This window comes from Alligator mississippiensis, chromosome 4 (assembly GCF_030867095.1).
Source record: "Alligator mississippiensis isolate rAllMis1 chromosome 4, rAllMis1, whole genome shotgun sequence".
NCBI classification, from domain to species: Eukaryota; Metazoa; Chordata; order Crocodylia; family Alligatoridae; genus Alligator; species Alligator mississippiensis.
Window position 1 is genome coordinate 222,121,773 of NC_081827.1, and position 22,967 is coordinate 222,144,739.

A 22,967-nucleotide genomic window follows, 5' to 3' on the forward strand; every position below is an offset into this window, starting at 1 on the left:
GGAAGCCCGCAGGGGCAACAGGACCTCGGGTCTCGTAGTCCTCGGACTGGAGCCCAGCTTAGGTCACTGAGTCAAGCTGGTCGGGGACGAGGGAAGAGACAAGGCGGGGCCGGTAAGAAGAAGCTGAGAGATCCACGACCGAAGGTGGCGTTTGGCCGGGGTGCAGGGGAGGTTGGAGCCCTGTGAGTGCCCGCTGAAGGTGTGACGGCACTGGAGGCTGCGGTGAGGGGGACCCCCACCACTGAGGGTCCAGTTAAGGCCATGGCTGGCGAGTTTCGGGGCTCTGCCACCGTCACCCGGGGCACCCTCTGGGGGCCTCCCACAGGACCGGACAAGGTCAGCCACCCGAGCAAAAGCAGCCCAGGAACGCCTTTTGGAACAGAGGTGGGCACAGAGTCCATTGATGAGTTTTGAATAGGACTCTGGGAGCGGTCGATTTGGAGATATTCAGCCCCAAAAGTTGGTCCCCGGTGTTGATTAACTCAGACCAGGGCTTCTAGCCCTTGAACAGTGAAGTTTAGAGAATTCTCGGTGGCTACATTGTCTCTTATTGATTTCTTCCGTTGGTTGATCTGTGGTTTCCCTAGCTGTTAATAGCTCCTTGTTACTGAAGCCTGCTACTGTGTTACGCGTTCAATCACCGATTCATTCGCTCTTTCAGGGGCCCGTCTGATACAGGGAAGCCGTGGTTTGATTCCTGCCTTTGTTAACATTATTACAGTGTATAACTTACCTCTTAAAACTAAAACACATTTACTTAAAAGGTGAAGAGTATAAAATATAAGCTACAAGAGTAATGCCATGGCACACAAATAGATAAAAATACCAAAATACAAAGGGAGATACAAAATGCATATATACAAACTTTAAAACACAATTCCTTATCTTATAGTGAAAGAAAGAGGAAGGAAGAAAAGGTAGAAGAGGAGAAACATATTCAAAGAGGGGAAAGCAAACGCAGGCAAGAGAAAAAGGGGGCTTTCTGCTACATCATCTATTGCTAAAGAAATGGTAAAGAGTCACGTGATACGAGGGAAAACCAAGGAAGGGAAACCAAGGATAGAACCCTGAGAATTAGTGATCAGTTAAGAAGTTTAGTGAGGTATCATGTAAGAGACTAAGAGGCTGGATGCAAGAGTCAAAAAGTCTAGAAAAACAGGCAATGAATACAATCAAACTGCAGGGGAAAAAAAAATCAATGCATAGTGGTCAGAAAATTTAACTTTTACCAGAGGTGCTCAGTACTACATAGGCGGAGGAAACAAATATTGGATATGTACTGAAGACTGTGGTTGAAAACTGAGGAGAGAGAAAATGGAATAAAAGCTAAGGATAGGGTGTTGGAATATTTTAATTTGCTTAAAAAGCAGACCTCTATGTCAAAGCTACAGCCAATGAAGCCTCTCAAAATCTGGTAAAGAGCTAGCCAAGTGAGTTCAGATTGTGATATTCAGAACAATAAATACATGAGTTACTGGGTGCCTAAACCAACTATTATCACAGTATGCTTGAAAGGATGACCTAAAGTACAGATACAGTTTATTTGTGGCTAAATTTATGGAGTCAAACAGAAACATGTTGAATTTTACTTGTAAACAGGGTTACACACACACAAAAAAGCCTCAATAATTATGCAACCAACAAAATGGAACATCCTGTTAAGAATTATGCTCTGTATTTTGGCACTATGAACAGAAGGTTTTTCATGTTCTTCAAAATTATAGATAAAAAAACAAAACAAAACATTTTCCACTAACTTTGGAGCAATTTATTGCACAGTTTAGCTAATCAACACAATTTACTTGACAGAAATACAATTTTAGGTCAAAACCATCTGGTTTATTTGACACTGCAATCAATTCACTATAGAAAGTGTACTATGGCTAAGTTAAAATGAGAATTGACTAGAAGTATTATTATATCAATGCATTTCAACATTAAAGTTCTTAGAGTTGCAACCATGAGCAGAACACAGGATAATTTATGGATGTGAATGTCTCCCTCCTACATCTCTTTTAACGACATCAACTGGATAACAGATCATGAGAGAAATCAATGATATTAATAGTCTTTTCAGTATTACATTTGTATGACTGGAATACTACATTTAAATACTCTCGTACATTTGCCTCCAACTTAACCATTTTAGTCTTTGGTTTTTGCTGTCAAAAACTATAAGAGCCTTTTTATCTCTGTAACAGCATCAGCTAATTGTATGGAGTCAAATCTCAACTGACAGAAACCTTTGCTGTCTGAAGAAAGAGAGAGAGAGAGAATCAAACTGGACTATGCAAATGCTTACATGGTGTTAAAATTAGGAAAATGCTTTATGGGTCTGAGTAGAGCTCAGGATGATGGTAAGAATGCATAATAAAAAAGGTTTGTTCCCTCTCTAGATTCTTGTGCTACCATAAATCATGGGAACCAAAGCCCAAAATAATAGTCTTTTATACATGGTTGCTGATCTAATATTCTATTCATGAGCATCTGCAAAACAACATACTTCATGTTATATCTCTGTTATAAATTCTGTACAGTTCTACTGTTGCATAAAGCACTTTCATTTAAGTTCACATCTTATCACATCATGTGCTGATTTTTTTCTGTTGTAAATTGCTAACTGCAGACAGAAGAAAAAAGAAAAAATGATTTAAGGTGGTGCTCTCATTTATCTTTAGCTCCAGTATAGTTTTTTTTTCAGATCCTAATTTCTAAGGCCTCCAGTATTGACAAATCTTCACAATAAAGCTTCATATTAAAAAATATAAAATAAGAAAAAATCTACTGTGGTATTGTTTCAATTTTAAAAGTAATCAGTGTTAAATAAAAATGTTTGTATCAACTGGCAATGTATGAAAGTATATAGTTTCTTCTAAAATAAAGTGAAAAAACTATAGCTATTGCTGAGCAATTGCTCTTAATAATCCCTATTTTGCTAAGATCCTGGTTAAAGTATAGAGGGATGTGGGAAGATTTCCAGAATATAATTTCACTTAGGGAGATTTTAAAATTGGGTATACAAGATTTTATAAAGGGACAGCAGATACATATGTGTAAGGGGAATACTTAGCCTGCTGGGTCCTGCAGGCTTGTCTTTGGTCCCTGAGGATGTGGACAGACATAAGACTTAGAACATTCTCAGTACACTTCAAACCCTAAGAATTTAGACGTGTAGACCACTTGAGACTGGTTTAAACGTCCTGAAATGTTTCAAAAGCACACTGGGAAAACTAAGTATTATTCTGAGCCACTCCTCTTTGAACCAGTTTGGTGTTATGTGTGGACACAGAATATTCTGTGCTTAGTGTTTGGTCATTCCTCTAGGCATCCCAAACTGCACAACTTCTCGTCCTGCCCAAACCCATGCAGGACAATGGGGCTGCTCTGGGATGCAACCAGGATTCTTAGGGCAGTTATACACATACCTTTTAGTTCTCGGATGTGCCAGAGATGAGCCGCTTGGGAGCAGACTCGACTAATCAAGTCTGTTCTGCATGAGGGCTGATGCACACTGCACTGCGCAGCTGGCAGTTGTATAAGGAGTTAAATGCACATCAGCACAGAGAAAATGGTGGCGGTGCACTTTTGAACTAAAGCACCTCCAAGGTGTTTTAGTTCAAAAGCATACCACCACCATTTTCTTTGTGCTGAAGCGCATTTCGCTGCTTATACAACTGCAAGTGTCACAGTGCTGGGCGTTTTTCAAAGTGCCCAGAGCTGCAATGCTTGCACGTGTAAAAATGCCCTTATTGCTCAAAGATCCATTGCTTAGAGTCCACAAGCCACAGGGGTGGAGAAACAGAAAGCCTCCAGGTCAGCTTCACTTCCCTGCTAGGGACCTGGGCCAGGATTCCAGGCTTCTTTGGGTTAGAGAGGGGAGGCTTTGTGGCCTCTTGTTTGTGGTGGATGGGTGGTTGTGCCTGTTAACAGTAAACATCTGTTAATTGTTGGGTGGTAGTCGTGGGGAGACAAAGCACTTAACAGACCAGAATATCAAACTCGTACTCAATGTGAAGTAAATTGGTTCATTTACTGTTAACTGTTGCTCATTCTCTGTGCTGCACTCCTGCAGGCAGCCCACCCAAAAGGTTCTACCCTGCACATATCAGCTGGAAAAGCCAGGGAGTTCGTGGGGGCCCCAGAGCACCCAGCAACCGCCATGCCACCCAGCAACATCCTCCACTCCAGCTCCCTGCTCCAATCTGGGTCTCTAGGGAAATCCTGAGGAAAACTCAAGGCACCAACTCCTGGAAGACATGATGATCTGGGCACTCTACCATCCCCTAGTGACATTTTGGCAGCAATGCAATCCCTACATGGTGAGGATTTGACTTGGAAGCTTTAGCAGTGCATGTGTGGACACTTGCACTGCAGGGACTTTTGTGAACTGGTTCCCAGTCAGCGACATTCTTGGGCTGTTTCTAGTATTATGTCTGTCCACACCCCGAGGAGCCAGTCCTTTTGAAATAAGACACAGTCTTGAACAGCAAACAAACAAATATATCAGCAAACAAAACCCTTCGGCTCTGTCTCAGGCAGTAGGAGAGGGCTCTTTGGCTTTGGATCAGCACAGCCTGACCCCTCCCTGGTAGAAAGCTGCTCCTTCACTCATCTTGAGCCTTCCAACTTTCTCCCTTGGGATTTTAAGCTCCCAATGGGACACTCCATCGTTATCTAAAAGCCCCACAGTTAGGCTTCCTCAATAGAGTGGACTGCTCCCTCTTAAAGGGCCAAAACACCCTGTTGCAATATGCAATCTTATACACAATACAATAAACACATACTTCCAAAACAAGGATAGTATTCCTTAGGCTCAGGTACACTGCCAAAGAAATGTAAGTATTACAGAGGGTATCAACAGGTGGTCATTTTAGTACTTGAAATTTCTGAGAAAGATTTGTGGGAGAAGGAACATGTAGACATTCTAGCCTGCAACCACCGCCTTTCCCCTGCTTCCAAAGTCTTGCCCAGGCCAGGATGAAGATCCCAGTCTGGGGAAGGTATGGGGAGCACAGTGGCTATTCCATTCCGCTTGGCTCCCACGTGAAGTGGAGCAGTAGGGAAAGGATCCCTGTGCCTTCCCCAGATCAAGGTCATCCCAGTCTGAAGTAGCATAGAGAGCAGCAGGATAATGCTCCCCACGTCTTCCCCAGACTTGGGTTTCCTTAGATTGTACCTGCACCCAGCAGAGAGCATTTCCCAGCTGCTCCTCCACTCTCAGCATCATCTCTGAGAGAAGTGGGAGCAGTAGGACAATGCTCCCAATGCATTCCCCAGACAGAGGTGTCCCCGCTCTCAAGAAATTAGATTAGAAGTTAAACTTTTAGGGCACCTATAACATGTGACAGAGCTCTGGTCTGATGCATGCTAACAGAGCAGACTCGATTAATCAAGTCTGCTGGAGTGTGCTAATTATTGCACTACAGCAGCCTCCACATCACATGTATTCAGCATCCCCACATTTCAAAATGACAGTAGGGGTGCTTTAACTAAAGCTTGTTGGATGAACTTTAGTTAAAGCGCCTCTGTTGTCATTTTGAAGTACAAGAAGCTGAGTACATGTGATGCTGGAGGCTGCTGGGGTGCAGTAATTACCACACTCCAGCAGACTTGATTAATCGAGTCTGCTTTGACATGCTGTAATTATAGCGTGTCAGAGTAGCCTCACTGCTTGTGTATAGGCACCCAAAATGCTTTCTACAGCAGAAACACCAAAACTAGGGGCTAACTCATATTCTGTTGAAACTACAGGCATTCCTACACTAAAGGAATAATAGGGAACAACTACACGAGATGCTTACTGAGTTGCCTAATTAGCTCTGCAGTAAAACTGAATCACTTTACATGTGCGGCGCTATTAGGCTGGAGTAAACTAATTAACTCCACCGTAGGTTAGTACTGTCAGGTATAAGTACTGTCCTATGATGGAGATATTTATTCTACCGCAATGCACATGTAGACACGGGGTTGGGGCACGAGGCTGCGTCAATGCTGGGGCTGACTGCCGGCTAGCTCCACACTGAAGCACCCTCGTGTCCCAGCCAGCTGCTCTGAAGCATGCTGAGCTCGGTCAGAGCAGCCCCAGGCTGGCAGGCTGACTCCTTGGTCCCCCTGCCAGCCAGGACTGCACCGCCACAGCTCAATATGCTGCTTTCCTGGGCACACATAAAAATGCTATGCCCAGGGGCAGTAAAGTCCATATGAACTATGCCGGAGTTCATTGTGTTGCATTAATATTCACATGTAGACGCACCCATATAGACATAGAGCAAGTAATAAATAGGAAACAATATTTACCTAAAATAATATTTTTATTTTTATTCTACTAGTGTTGCTTAACCGATACCCTTAAAAATAGAAGCTGCATGATCTGTGGAAAAGGCACTGGAATAGGAGTCAAGTGACATGGGCTCTATTTCTGGCTTTGTTTCTGTCCTGCTTTTTGGCCTTAAGCAAGGCAAATCTTTACTCATCTGTTTTCCCTTACTCTGTGTCATGACTAGTAGTAATACTATAAACTCTTCAGGACAGGGACTCTCTCTTCAAACATAAGGTACTGAGCTTGATGCAAGAATCAGTGAGTGAAATTTTCTAGTCTGTGTTATCCAAATAGTCAGATTAGCTCATCAAAATGCATCCTTCTGAGCTACAAATTGTTACCTTCCAAATCCTACCCAAACAGAAGAGCCCTACTGATTCCACTGTCTATCTTGAAAAGAAACAGGATACAAATCACCACAAAACTATTCTTCCTTGTACGAGGAAAGAACTTCCTAGATGTTGAAGGGAGTGAATAGAAAAAAAAAATATATTAGAAAATAACCTTGTATATACAAAATCAGTTTCTATCTAGGCAGAGAAACCTGGAAAAAGAAAAAAACCTTCAGATTTTACATATAAAAAAAATCTTAATCTTAACCAAAAATTCTTGAGACTTTGACTGTAACTGTCATGGTCATCATCAGCTATGAGGAGACATTCAACATTATTTTTGAATTAACTGAAGAGGACTTCTAATATTAAAAAAGGTGTTTCCCACCCCTTATGGTTTCATTTTCTCTTAAGAAAATCCAAGGGCATAAAGCTATCATACACACAAAATATCATTACAGATGATCTCAATTAAAAAGCAAAAGATAACATACAAGTATGTCTCTAGATATGAGTAAAAGCATATAACAACACTATTTTTGCTAAAGACACTTTAAAAAAATGCACGGTATTTGTGCTAGCAAAGTTAATATCCAGTTCAATTCAGAACAGGTAGTAAATTGTATGAGAATGTTTAGAAAATAAATTGCTTTTGGGGCATAAAGAATGAAATGAAAAGTTTACACAAAAAAGATTGTACCTGCTGATCTCCAAGGAAACGACTTCTCAGTAGAGCTACAGGAAAGGGAAAAAAATAATATTTATTTGCTTTATCACAAAAGTAAAGAAAGGGGCTATTTTGTATTTATTACCCAAAATGTATTATCTTAGTATTAAATTATAGAAAAATCAAAGAATGAAAAAAAATCCGAGATGCTTCTCAAAAAAATCTTACTATGTAATATAATTTAGTTTATGCAATTTAACCTTTGGACTTGTTTTGCTTTTATTTTACTGTAAATAATAAGGTGGCACTAAATACTACTGCAGTAGGATAGGTGATATGCACATCTAAGGTGTAACAATATCAATAAAATGTTGTAAAACATTTGGCATGATTCTATATGAAGGATAGCATAATACACAGAAATAAATTACATGGCTAATGACATTTTTAGAGGCTGTATTTCATGTAACCACTTTCCAAAGTGGTAAATTTTATACCTTGCATACTAAGACTCATGAAAATTGAAATGCTAGATATTTTAATTAAATAGACTCAATTTAGGGTAGGCAAAATTTCTGATATTCAGTGGTTGAGATGACTTGTGCAATAATAATATTTTAACCAGACGGATCTTGTTATCAGTATAACCCTATAATAACCCTATAATTGTATATGTCCTTCAGTCAAACAATTTTAATTCTTCTATTGCCCCAGAATGCCACATATTAGCATTTCATCAGGTATGAATAAATATTTGTATATTATCATATTGCAGATGGATGAGAAATTCAAACTGGCCTGTTCAATGCATTATTTTATTAGATTTACTAATGTAAAGCAAAAAATGTTAAAATTTTCACTTCAGGCAACACCATCATCTTCTATAACACAATCGTTACAAATTATATATATATATATATTGTACCCATCTGTCTCAAAATTGTATTTTGGGGAGAAGCAGGCTCTCCCCAACATTAGTTGGAAAATGGAAATCTGGACACAGCATTTCTATTACCATATGTCAATTTCTAATTTGGCTTTTTTTTTCTTTACTGATTTTCATCTCACCATATTACACAACAGAATCACAGCCCTTCATTTTTGGACAAGGGAAAATGATGGTTACTATCTTTCTAGAATGACAGAAAGTAGATACAGAAAGGACCTCATAGGGACAGAAGTTACACATAAACCAGTATAAGTGATCGGAAACCAGTTCAAATCTGTAACACAACAGAAGTTCAGTGCACATAAACTACTTTCAAAATGTCTGAAACTAGTATAAATAAACCTGGATAGATGTAGTATCAGACTTGATTTAGATTAAATTGGTTTATTGAACTTCTGTCCCAGATGCCCCATAGATTCAAGTTTGATTCAGAGTCCTACAGCATGCCAGGATGCTTTGCACCTCCTCCAAAAGTCCCCTCTCTTAGGGTGGGTGGGCTAGCCTTGGCCCAAGCTGTCTGCTCCAGCTGAGCAGGAAAGCATGCTCTAGTGCCCCCCGCCTTCTGGCCTGGGCCACCGTGGCTGCATTTCTGGAATCAAAAGTCAATATCTGTTCACTTGCTTATTGGTTTGATTTACATAGCTTAGGCTAACCCTCAGCAAATTTGCGGATGACACCAAACTGGGGGGAGTAGTAGATATGCTGGAGGGTAGGTCTATGATTCAGAGTGACCTGGACAAATTGGAGGATTGGGCCAAAAGAAATTTCATGAGGTTCAACAAGGACAAGTGCCAGGTTCTGCACTTAGGATGGAAAAATCCCATGCAGTGGTACAGGCTGAGGGCTGACTGGCTGGGCAGGAGCTCTGCAGAAAAGGACCTGTGGGTTACTGTGCACAATAAGATGAATGAGCCAGCAGTGTGCCCCTGTTACTAAGAAGGCTAATGGCACACTAGGCTGCATTGGTAGGAGTGTTGCCAGCAGGTCAAGGGAAGTGATTCTTCTTCTCTGTTCTGAACGGGTGCAGCCACATCTGGAGTACTGTGCTCAGTTCACTATAGAAAGAATGTGGACAACTTGGAGAGAGTCCAGGTGAGGGCAATGAAGATGGTGAGGGGGCTGAGAGACATGACTTCTGAGGAGAGAGTGAGAGAACTGGGCTTATTTAATCCAGAGAAAAGACTGAGAGGGGATTTAATAAACAGCCTTCAACTACCTGAAGAGGGGTTTGAAAGGCAATGGAACTAGACTGTTCTTAGCGGTGACAGATAACAGAACAAGGAGTAATGGTTTCAAGTTGTAGCAAGGGAAGTTTAGGTTACATATTTGGAAGAATTTTCTCACTAGGATGGCAGTAAAACACTGGTACAGGTTACCCAGAGAGGTTGTGGACTCTCCATCCTGGGAGGTTTTTAAGACCCGGCTACACAAAGCCTTTGCTGGAATGATCTAGTTGGGGATGGTCCTGCTTTGAGCAGGGGGTTGGACTAGATGACCTCCTGAGGTCTCTTCCGATCCTAATTTTCAATGATTCTGCCTTGGGATTTTTTACTATCTGCACTTACCCATAATGTCATCAAGCCCAACTCCCTGCTCAAGACAGGACTGTTTGTGACTATACCATTCAAGTCAAGTGTTAGTCTAACATGCTCTAAAAGACTTCCAAGGATGGAGATTTCACTATCTTTCCAGGTAACCCGCTCTAATGCTTAACTACCCTCATAGTTAAAAATATTTTTCTTATATCAAACCTAGATTTCCCTGATGCAATTTAACACCATGGGGACTTGTCTGGTCCCCTTCAGTTACAGAAAATAGTCTACCACTATCTTCCACATAACCACCCTCATGTATTTGAAGACTGCTATCAAATCTCTCCCCCCCCCCCGCCTTCTTTTCTTCAGATTAAATAATCCAAGTTCTTTCATCATTTCCTCGTAAATCATGTTCCCAGGACTCTAAGAGAGTTTTAAGATCCTCTTAAGACTAGATTACCATTCATCTTTTGCTAATTTGTGTTCTATGACACAAATGGGGAAAACAGTTAGAAGGAAATTTAACCAAAATTAAGATTCAAGTCCACATTTTAAGGTGAAAAGCCACTCCCATTTAGCTATTATCTTCTGTTTTCAGAACTATTCTCTGAGTAATATTGGACACTATTTCTTATAGTTGTGAATACACAAAATTTACATTAAATTGGAACTTTTCAGATAAGGTTGGGGTGATTTGGGAGAAATTTCTAAGAAATTATGTTCCATCATGTGATGGTGGAAGAATAAATGTTTAGTTAAGATTACTGAATGCACTAATTCTCTTAAGAAATTTATTTGCACTATACCATATTCCCCTGCCACATGCCTTTCTGTGCCTGCACCTCAATTCTTGCCTCCCCCCCTCACCACTGCCTGATCCCTGACACCTGTCTCCCATGTCTGCCCCGACATATAATTATCCCATTTACATGGCAGCAACTGAGAGAAATGAGGGAAGAGATTTGCCCACAGTTATGCAGCAGGCCAGTGGCAGAGCCACAAACTGAAGCCAAGTTTTCTGAGTTGTGATACAGTGTCCCATCAACTAAGCCAGGACTATCCAACTTGTAGCCTGAATGCAGATCATGAAAACCAGCTCCTGAATGCAGATCATGAAAACCTGGCCACCACTCCCCTCATTGCTCTGGCTGCAGTAATAGCTAGGGTCTCTGGGATCCCCCTCCCAGGGGGTGGGACAGGGAGGTACAGCACAATGCAGCCCATAGGGTTGGGGGAACCAATGGCCTGGGGCCAGGAGCACAGGCAAGATGCAGTGCAGCAGGAGATCTGGGAGTGGGAGCCAGGGCAGCCACATGTTGTGGTGCAGCAGAGGGGAGGGGAAGAGGGGGCATGCAGCACGTAGCCCAGGACCTATCTAGTGCAGGCCCTGGCCACTTAAAATTTAGACAGCCTTGAACTAAGTTATATTGCCTCAAAGCACAATTACTTAGCAGGACAAAACAAACAGACTAACAGGATCTGGATAGCAAGACAACCACTTGGGTTCCCTTTCATACTTTTTATTTTAGGTAGCAGAGATACAGAAAGCAATAGATTTTTATTTTTAAAGAAAGATCCTTAAAAATGTGTAAATTAGTATATGAATCATTCTCCTTCCTACCATCAAATGCAGTTTATCTAAATTGCAAGTGGAACTAAACTCTTCCTGCTACATAAAACCTTCACAACTGTTACCCAACACATGAAGACTATTTCATAGCAAGAATTCCACGTCAAGTCCAATTATTTGTTATGCTTTAAAGAACAGTCTATGAGAGGAAATTGCAAATGCAATGATTTTCAGGAAGAGGCAAGAGTTTCTTTGGGTGATATCTTTTATTGAACCAACTATGTAGTTGGAATAAAGTCTGATAAGTTTTCAAATGTAAGGTATTCTTTGTCGGGTCTCTGATTACAGGAGGCCAGGCATAGCAAGTGAAGCACAGCATAGAGGAGGGGCTGAGACAAATTCTCAGGAGTAGCAGACACACAAATCCTTGCCTCTCAAACTTCCTGGACTACAGTGGCTACATCATTACTCTTACATTACTATAACATGGCTGATTTTCAGCTACAGTTTTGACCAGCTGTGGGCAAAATGGTGGATCTGGCTAGCATCTGGACTCCATTTCCTAGCAGCCCCTGCACATGTGGCTGGGGCCAGTTTCCATGGACAGCCCAGCAGCTGCTGTGCTGTGATAGTGCAGGGCCAGCATTTCTGTGGAGACAGGCCCCCAGCAGCACTGGTAGAGTACATGGCAGGGCATGGAGCTGCTCTGGGGCCAAGCTGGGATCTTGCAGGGGCAACAGCATGGTCCACAGCCAGGGAAAAGCCATCATCTGCAGCCTGCATGCCCCGGGAAGGGGCTTTTGGGAAATGGAGTCCACTGCTGGCCACCATGGGCTGGACTTTACCCGCCCCTGGTTTTGACCATTGCCTTTCAGCAGTACTATATCCATTTTAGTATCCAAAGTGAAACTGCAAGTTTATAAGTGAAAAAATGAAATACAAAACATTTTTCCGTATAGCATTTAAAATGGGAAAAAGTTTTTGAAAGTTAAATATACAAATTTTGACAAAAATTATCACAAAACTTGTTCAAAACATTTGTCAAAAGACACTTTTTCAGTCTCTTTCTTGAGTAGGCTTTTATTATGGGAATATGACTTGTTTCTGTCAGGCACTCAATGGCAAATGGTTTATTCATGTGGACTTGTGTTTGTTGCTTATTCAGAGTTACTGTCAGTCAGAATTTGAGAACTGTCTGTTACAATCATATATCAGTTAATCTGTCCTTATTTTTCATTTTTATCATCTACAACAAGAATACATTTTCAATTATTACATGTGTTATGAAGGCTCTTTATACCTTTCAATTTTTATGAGTAATTTCCAATAAAACGGCCTAAATTCAGTTCTATATATGTCACGGCGCGGTCCTCCACGAGGGCCGTGATCTCCTTAAGGCCCCCTTCCTCCATGCCAAGTCGGCCCAAGGGCACCCTCGTATTCTCGCCCGCCATGTCTTTGATGTTCACATAAGGTTGGGAGGCTGCCTTATGTCTCCTTGGACACGGTTATTTCTGGCCCAGTGAATTCCCGGACCCCTTATGGGTTCTGCTCTACCATGGGAGCTTCCTGGGCACCCCAGCCTTATGGGCTATGCGTGGCTCCAACCACCCCTTACACCATGCCCCAAGCCTCGCAGTTGGACTAGACGTTGTTCGGTCTCTTCGTCTACTCTCATGCCCAGCTCTCGGGCCTTCTCTGTACTGCCGCCCGGCTCCTGGACCTTCTCTGTACTGCTGCCCGGCTCCCGGACCTTCTCTGTACTGCTGCCCCCTCCTGTGGCTCTCTATGCCAACTCTGGGCCTTCTCGGTACCGCCGCCCTCTCTCCTGGGCCTTCTTAAGGATACCGCCCCTCTCTTGGGGCCCTCTTTCTAGTGCCGCCACTTTCCTGGGGCTCTCTATGCCAACACTGGGCCTTCTCTATAATGCTGCCCCTTTCCTGGGGCTCTCTGTGCCCACTCTGGGCCTTCCCCCTGTAATGTCGCCCCCTCTCCTGAGGCTCTCTGTACCCACTCTGGGGCCTTCTCTGTGAAGCCGCCCCTCTCCTGAGGACTTCTGTGCCCACTCTGGGACTTCTCAGTCAAGCCACCTGTCTCTCGGGCCCACCGCACTACTACCTCCTTTCTCCAGGGCTCACCGCACTACTACCCCCTCTCTCCGGGGTTCACCGCAGTGCTACGCTCGTCTCCGAGGTTTACCGCAGTGCTATACCCTTCCTCAGGGGCTCACCACACCTGCACTGGGGCTTCTCAGTAGTAGCCCCTTCTTTGGGGCTCGCCACACCCACACTGGGCTTCTCAGTAGTGCCCCTCCTGGGGCTGGGGTCTATGCACCCCGTACACCGTGCACTTACTGGTGCTGGGGCCCCCACACCACTGTGGGTCCCCTATGAGTATGCTGCACCCTCACCGGCGCTGGGGCCCCCACATCACTGTGGGTCCCTATGGGTCTGCTGTGCTCTCACTGGTGCCGGGGTCCCCACGCTGCTGTGGGTTCCCCATGAGGCCTCCTCCAACCCCTAATAGCCTCACCCAAGCCACCGGTGTAATAAATAACAACAAAGCAAAACACAAGCCTCTTGGCTACAACTTAACCATAAGCCACCTGGCTATAACAACATTGCTCAGACATCTTCGAGCTGCCATCCTTTACTCTGCTTGAGGAGTATCTGCAGTTCTCACATCTTAACTCCAGGAGCTCCTGCCCCTCTGGCAGCTGGCAGGGAACTGCCAGCCTGGCCTCAGCCCCTGGGCCTTATGAGGGCCAGGCCCTGCCCCTTCCAGTCAGCTGTCCTCCTGGTTGCCCCAGGCAACCCACAGCTGTGCTCCTTATTCCCTGCCAGGGCTCTCTCCCTGGCAGTTTCCCCTCTCTAGGAGCAGGGCACCTCCGTGCTCTGCGACAATATGCAATGTTTATCATTATATGGCCACTGACAAACAGGAAAAGTACAGTATAATGAGACCTTACATTTTTGCTGTTTTTCTATACAGGTTACTAGTATATTTTTCAATTTAATAATTTTCAACTGAACTTCAATGTTGCTTTTAGTCTTTAGCTCTTTAGCTTATTAATTCTGATGTGGAGAATATTTTTACAGTTTATAGTGTCTAGCACAATGGCTTCTGTAACTGACAAAGATCCCAATATGCTACTATTAAGTAAATATTAAATAAACCAGTCAAGCAATCATGCCTGAACCTGAAAAAAATGAAAATGCTCCAGAGATTAATTAATGGTCCTAAAATGCAATTTTAGTTAAACCCATCTCATAACTATCATGGAATATGTTGTCCTTTATATTCTTCTGTAAAAAGTTACATATTCATGTCCAAAACACATTAAGAAAAACAGCCCTGCTTTACAGTCTGACAGTATTGTTTGTAGAGATTGAATCTGGGAATTCTGAATCTGAAAGCATAAGTTTTCCACAAAATAGTTCCACTAGTGGAACTAAAAGACTGGACCCTATTAGCTTGGAAGCAACTGTTTTACTGTAAGTGATCCTGCATTTTCACTAAACCTATATTTGCAAAGTAATAGCCCAGGGGAAATTACATGACACTTAAAATATACATTAACAATAGTCTTGATGGAGGCAGATCTGAGGTGCACAAAGTATTGCTGTATGAAAGGTGACTGTTTCCCATAGTGGGACGTCACACTGATACATGAAAGTAGGAAATCCCGAAGTACTGTGGCCACATTTAGAAGTTCCCAAATGCTGTTTCTTACCACCACAGTTGTCATTTCACATCTAACTGATATATTTCAACTTTGCAAACATGATTCTATTTAGTTTTCTCTCTCATTTACTATTCTAATTTTGGTCCTTTACTTCATTTCCTTCTATCATGTTACCTTTACTTTTTGCTAAATTAGGCTCTTTGCTAATTTTAGGTTATTTGGGGTGGAGGTTGCATATTTATTTCTATTTCTTTCTGTAAAACACTCAATATGCTTTTGGGTTCTGTAAAAAAAGAAGGTAATTTGTACATGTTAAAATCAACAACTTGGAAAAGAGAAATGATTTAGGAACTGTTGCTTCTCCTCAATAAAATAAAACTTCTATCTTCCTCATAAAAATTAGCAACTGTGAACTTGCATATTATTCAAGGTAAATTCAAAAGCTCATAAAAAATTCTTGTCATATGAAAGCGACCCATCCATGGATATACATAATACATTAATCCAGGGGTTGTCAACCAGGGGTACACATCACCTACCATCCTGCGTTGCTGCCTCCCAGAAGCAGGGCAGTCGTGGGGCCGGGGGGGGGGGGGGAAGGCAAGCGGCTCCCCTTTGCAGGCTGCATAGGTCCTGCCTGGCTCCACTAGAAGTGTACCCAGAAGGGGTACACTCGTTAAAAAAGGTTGAAAATGCCTGCATTACTCAATCAATTGAGTCTTTTAATTGGTAATTACTGTGCTCCAGCAGCCTCCCGCATCTTGTGTCTCAGTTTCCCCACGGTTCAAAATGGCCATGGGGCACTTTATCTAAAGCTCGTTGAACACTGATACACAAGATGCTGTGGTGCTTTAATAAGAGCAGCTCTTGGAGCTGCTTTAATTAAAGCGCAGCTCCCCACCCCTGGGGCACATGTAAAACTGTCCATAAATATTTTGTGAACTTGAAGTTCACAAGAAGTACAACATCAAAACACTTCTGCCTATTCATTTATAATTGAGGCTAAGGGGACAAGCCCTAAACCCCCCCCAAACCCAAATCTTGAAATAGATTATCATAGACAACATGCATATCAGCTTCAGTGAGAAAATACTGAGGTTCCAAAAGGAATTGAACTCCTTGCCTTGAACTCACTCACTCAGGCTGAAGACCATGTGACTAATGGTAGATTCAAAGGAAACACAATTGCTCTACAGAGTTGCCTGCTCTTAAGTTTAAGACAATGATGCTTGAAGCTAAGACTCTTTCTTCACTCGCAACTGCTAAAACTCCAACACATCCAGTTTGTAGTTTGCAACTCAAGTCATCATTTATGAGCCTTTAACTTTTTAACTGTGCCTTTAATGTCAAGCCTCACCTTTTGAGGGTGCTGGGGAGGTACAATACCCAAGTGGGAAGCAATTATGTTTGAAAGAGGTACCGCTACTTCCAGAACCCTGGGACACTAAAGGCAGAATCAGTAGCATAACTGAAAAGGGATGACCAGGGGAGCAACTCTGGATGCTGCCCAGAGGAGGGGGTACAAAAATACCTATTGCTGGCAGCACTGAAGTTGGCAGAATGGATGTTACACTACCCTTGAAGAAGTTAACTGCTGCTCCTCTCTGGCGGTTTCCTAAACTTACTGCATACGATACAAATGTTGACTAATAAGACGTCCTATTACATTTTTTGGAGCACAATAAAGTAGGATTCCTTTTATCTGTACTGCTACTATCTAAATCTTTCTGTATAACAAATCCTTGCTGTGACTTCTGCTCTACTGACTCCCTCTCCAATAACTTTTAATTGTATAGACCTTCAGGATATGGAGTCTAACCTTCCTGGGGACAAGAGAAAAGAGGGTATGCTATTGCAGGTCAAAGGTAAGATAAGTAACCTTGTTAGTGCTCCTAATTCCTGAAGAATAAATATGCAAAAAACAGATGCAACCAACCAGAAATACTTCAAATAAATCAAGAACTGAAAACATGCGAGAATGTACCACTTGATTACCAGACAGTAAAAGTATATAGGTAAGGAAAATACAAACATTGCTGACAAGGCAAGTAGATTTCTTTGAAAAAGTTTTCACTGCAGACTATGTTGGGAGACACCTACTTTTTGTATGTAATAAAGATAAAAAAGAAAACTTACTGAAAATTTTACTCAATATATATCTGCGTGCAAAATGTGAAACAATATTAGGCTATAGAAAGACTGGGATGGATAATTACTACTGAAGATTTTATGATGCTATGTACAATGGTGCATTCTCATGTATATAACAGTTCCATCCTAGTCAACCCATTTATTAATAAGGGTCAGGTACACAAATTACACATATTGCGCAGTAGGCACAAAGAAAGCCATAACCGAACAGACAGTCAGGGCACACAGAATGCTGTAAAAATGGCTGGTCCTGCTCTTAGATAACCCTGTATGGATGTGGTATCAGTGTTGTAGGTCAGAGAACCAAAAGGAACATCTATACTACATAGAGGTGCACTGATATTTTGGTTGCATATTGGATTGGCACCAATAAAAGGAAAATCAACATTACTGGCTATCAGCTTTTTTTTGCCAGTGTAGCCAATATTGTTCACCGATAAATACAATGACATTTTGCTGGGGCCCCAGACACTGTGTGCATGTGCACAGCCTGGCCTGGCTGCATGCATGCACATGACCAGGAATGCAGTCAGGCAGTGGGGAGAGCAGCACCCTGCAGGTAAGTCTGTGGAGCAGAAGAGGAGTGGGGGAGATCAAGGCCCCCACAGTGAGGGAGGGACTGGAGCAGGGACAGGGACAGGGGATGCTGCCCAGCCAGGGCAGTGAATGGGACCCAGGGCCAGGGCAGGGAGCAGGACAGAGCCATAGGAAGCTTGTCCAGGGGGCACAGGGAGATTGGAAGGCAGGGCAGCTCCCCACCACTGTGCACACTCCTTGGGGGAGACATAGGGGGGCATGTGCCCCCCCCAACCAGATTTGTGTGCAGGGTGGATGCAGGCTATTCACTGTGAGCTCGGGGCTTTCCACTCCAGCTTGGGGCCGTCATTGCCACTTCCACCCCCACACCTGCCCCCGCTGCTGCCACTCCCCCTCCCCACATCTGCCCCCACTGCCACTACCACTCCCCCTCCCACACCTACCCCTACTGCCACTTCTCCCCTGTGCCTGCCGCTCCCTACCTGCAGCTCCAGCACGACGCGGTTCCAGCTGCAGGGCTGGGACCACAGAACACAGGAGGAGCACCATGTGGTTGCCAGCTAGGAACCATGTGGTGCCGGCTGGCTCTTGCTGCACTGGTGATCCTCCCCTCCCTCTGCCCATTCTTATCTGAATTTCCCTCTCTGGTGAAAGGAGGTGAGGAGCAGCCCCAGGTTTGCAGGCCAGAAGCTTCTGCTAAGGCAGGGGTTGGGGGTGGGAGGGGCAGCAGGCCTTGCTACTGCTGCAACTGGCTCTTGCCAGCAGCTTCCCCCTGGGTCCTATTGCCCCTGGCTCCTGTTATCTTTGATAGCCAGACAGGGGCAGATAAATATTAAATTTTTTTTTTAGCAGCCCCCCCATTTTGCCCACCCCTGAATTAGGGTCTGTCTTTTTACGACACTTGGTCTAATGTCCACAGCTTCCAGAGTGCAGGGAATACAATTGTGTGTATGCAAGCTGTGTAGCTGGTTATGTGCCTCTGTGCACTAAGTGAATGGGGACAGTGCCCGGCCAGCGTAAGTTGTGGGCAGTGGTGGCTGTGATGCAGGGCCAGAGGGGCCTGGAGCTGGAGATCCATGGCCCAGGGCTTCAGGGATCTGGACAGCTTGCTGTTGTGCGGGGCTGGGGCCACCAACATCAGCAGGGGGGAATACAGGCATCTGGGACATGCACACACACTTGGTAGGCGCAGGTTCCACCGGGTGGCCATCCATGGGATGGCCAGCTGGTGGCTTGTGTCTATGAGGGCACATGCCATGACAAGTTGCTGCTGGATCAGGTCTAGGTGGGCAGCCAGATGTCTCCCCCTCTTGAACCCCAAATCAGGGTTGGCTCAGCTTTTCAGCTCTGCTCAGGAGTCTTTGGCAGCTCAGTAAGCCCAGGAGGCATGCTGGGAGATGTGCAAGATGCTCCCCCCACCTGCTGGTGGAAGGGAAAAAGGGGAAAAGAAGCTGGGTAGAGGGGCAGGATGGGGAGCAAAGGTAGCAGGGACAGGCACAAGCTGCTCCATTTTCACACAACATTTGTCCCCCTACATCTGTGGATGGGGATGAATTTAAGATGTCCCTCCAATAATTAGATTTTATACATGGAAAATTATAAAAAATGTATACATTTTTCATGTATATAATCTAATTATTGGGGGGGGCGGCGGTTTGTTTTAAGCTTAGGGTCATCTTAAAATCAGATTTTAAATTGCTCATTTTTAGCTCAATATTTTAGATGAATTTTAGAATCTACTACTGTGCTTTTAATTCTCCAACAGAGTAGACGTCCAGTTATTTTATTTATATATTGCATTGATTGTAATTGCTGAAACTAAATCATATATTTACTGTAAACATCAGTGTTGATGTTAGTATAAAAATTACGTTAATTACTGGGATGATTCATCAATATTTTTTGCAAAAAATAAGCTAGGCATAAAGATAATTTTGCATTGCTTTATAATTAAAGATTTGTATATGATGTTATACAATAATATGAAAGTCATTTCAAATAAGATTTCTCAAAAGTGTGAAGTATATAATATCATGTTATATACAACATTATTCCACATTTTTTGACTAAGGAAGCTTAGCCTGCTCTTATTAGAAATTAAAATTTCAGTGAGGTCACGCTTTGAAAAACCTAGAGTGCTTGCAGATGTAAACTCTCCCCCCCAAAATGGCACTTCATATTAAACTCGGTGTATTCCTGTGCCAAGCCCCACTCATGCCCAGAACAGACAGCATGCTACTCCCAGCTCGCCCAACGTCTGTAAAGATTGGGTGCTTTAGTGAGGCTTTTTGGCATTCTAATAGCCAACTGAATCAGCTTTACCTAAAAGCACCCAACCTTTATAGATGCTGCAGAGCTGGGCTGAAGTAATGCACTGCTTCTTCAGGTAAAGTGTGTTTTTTGTTTGTTTGTTTTACTTCTGCAAGCAGCCCTAGATGTGTTCAGCACAAAAAAAAAAAAAAATCACACCAAACAATTAGTTCAACATTTAAATTTATTTCAGGCAGAAACATGTTTCATGTACTGAAATGTCTAGAGTGCAGGGACAGTTATCAGGTGGTTTAGCTGCTAGGTGATCTTATATGTTACTTCTCTGATGGAACAAGAATCAGTTCATGCTACACTGTGGTTTGCCTGATCTCATCCCGATTATTCATCGTGCTGACTCTTTTTAGAAAAGGCTGCCATTATATATGAAACATCCTTGTGTGCATTAAAGTGCAGTCAATGTCCTTTTCCTGTGGAAATTTTAAATATTCACTTTATAGCATGTAATATTTTATTGGTATGGAGTACTTCTAAAACACTGTTATTTTAACACAAACTGCATAAAAATAAAGCAGACAAAGCAAATTATTCTGATAGTTATTAAAACCCTTAAGTTTAAACCAAAATCTTCATACGGCCACAGCACTAGATCACTTGAATTAGCTTGAATACTTCAGATCAAGAGGAATACTCACTGAATTACCTTAAAGATAAATGTCCTATAAGAGATTCAGATATATAGTTTTATTTCCAGCTGGTGGGGACCATTACAATTTGGATTTTTATATCCCAGAGGAAACTGACCTGTGGCAGAAATTGTTTGTGATCAGAATGACAATAAGAAGTAATTAAAAATGGCTGCTTGAAGCGATGTGCTTCAGTGAACTGCTCCAAATAAAATTGCACTTTTAGAGGTTTGCACCTCAACCATTCACTGCTTGAAGAGTTGATTTGTTGACTATTTACTGTATTGTCAACAGAACATTTTAAAAATAGGGTAAAAATGTACTGTGCAACAAAAGTAGGGTTGTTTTGTAATGCTGCAAGAGTGGTGCAACACTTTATGTTGTCATTGGTAACAATTATGTATTCAGGTCTTTACGATACAAAATGATTAAGTTGGTGCCAATAAGTGTGAGTTTTTTCTCAACGGTATTCAATTTTCTTCAGTTACGTAGCAATTGTACCTGCTGACAGGAGGGAGAGGTGTTTGCCAAATGGGAGTTTAGTATAACCAGCCTTTCACCTGGTTTACTTATCTTTCTTCTTTACATGTAGACTTCTGTCTATATCACAGAATTCACATGCAATCTGATATCAATGACAGCCTCTGGTTCAGAATCACAGGGCTGAATTCACAATGATAGGTTAGAAGTTATATGTGATAATGGATGTACAATAAAGCAATCAATGTTTTTTGGGGGGGGTTAAAGGAATGTTACTGCAACAGTGGCAGCTCTAGCTCTGGCCCAGGGCACACGCAGTGGCAGTAGTGGCTCCAGCTCTTGCCCAGGGCATGCAGTGGCAGTGGCTTTAGAAAAGGACAGTGCTGGGACCAGCGACAAAGGAGGTAGGGCAAGTGCACAGTGGTGGTTGCAATGAGCCAAGTGGCCATCTTGTATCCACAGCTGTATCACTATGTCCACCAGGGCCCAAGGGCCCCATGTTCTACAGTAGGCCACTCCTCCAGCCACACCCCCAAACTTCCTATTGCTCATCAGTAGCTTGGCAGGATGAACAGAGCAACTAGACAGGCATATCCAGCCCATAGGCCCCATGTTTGACATCCCTGCAATACAGGAACATGAAGGCGTAAGTAGAGTGTGATAGCTGACGTGTGCTCCTAAGCAACAGCTCCACCACCCACTTAGTAAAACAGCTTAGTATGTTTGTCCTTTTTCTCAGATTGAATGTCTGGGCTATGAACTTCTTCTCCCTTTCATTTCTGAACCGTGTTAAAGTGACAGCCCCAGCTGTCTTGGGCACCTTCAACCCTTTTACTCTAGGGTGACCAGTAAAGTAGATTAAAGTGACCCAAAAACAGTATCTTTAAAATAAAGCATTATATCTTCATTTCCTCAAGGACAGAAAATATGTATAGTAAAGTACAAAAAATAAAACAGTACCCCTCTCCCATATAACTTGGTCTTACTCATATCCCAATCTTAACTTGCCAGTTTGTTTTTTTTTAAGTTCCCCTCAACCCAGTTAACCTCCATTTCTGGCTGGAAGAAAGAGACTATTCTGGTTGCAACCTGATTGCTGGCTGTGTATTTCCTGACCAGCCTGTCAACATTCATAGATCACAGTTGTTCCTTGGGTAACAGCTCACCAGTCAACATACAGCAAAAACTGTGTTAACCAGCATTTTACTACCGAAAAAGCTCTACTAACCGGCATCTGAGGACCGCAGCAAAAGTGAAACCAGAAGTCCCACTTCTGGGAACTTCCGGTTTCGCCGCCATGAGCCAAGTTCTTCTTTGTCACTTCTTTGACCTACGGCCTGGAGCAAAGCAGCCTGCGCAGGACCCCCCCCTTCCTGTCCCCTGGCACACTCATCCCGGGGAGTGCACCAGACAGTGCACATTTGATTAACTGGCATATTTGATTAACCAGCATCTCCCATTCCCGGGGGATGCCAGATAACACAGCTTTTACTGTACCATCTTTCCTGTGGCTCAGGATGCTCTTGTCTTAGTGTTACCTTTGATGTCTATTCTTAGCCTTAGCAAGACAGCTATGGGTGTGGACAGATGATGCAACACTGAAGCCAGTCCCAAATGTTGCTGATTGGGAACCCGTTCACAACTGTTGTGGCTCAGATGCATTCAATGCTGTAGCACAGTCACCTTTTAAGTAACAATGTGCTGTGGCTCAAACACTAGGGGTAGGTGTGAGCACCCAGTCCAGTGTACTTGGGAATGATGGGAGGGTAGTACTTGAACCCACCTTCA

At 43.1% G+C, this 22,967-nt stretch overlaps 1 protein-coding gene across 6 annotated transcripts in view; it reads right to left on the bottom strand.

The window, feature by feature from the left end:
* PKP4 (plakophilin 4) overlaps positions 1–22,967 on the bottom strand; it is a 272,331-nt gene that overhangs the window by 117,528 nt on the left and 131,836 nt on the right. For 4 of the 6 annotated variants that reach the window (XM_059727364.1, XM_059727362.1, XM_059727363.1 and 1 more), the window contains one exon: positions 7,352–7,386. The exons of the other annotated variants lie outside the window; for them this stretch is intronic. In XM_059727364.1, the coding sequence (XP_059583347.1) occupies positions 7,352–7,386 (35 nt within the window). The remainder of the gene's footprint in view (positions 1–7,351; positions 7,387–22,967) is intronic. 6 annotated transcript variants of the gene reach the window in all.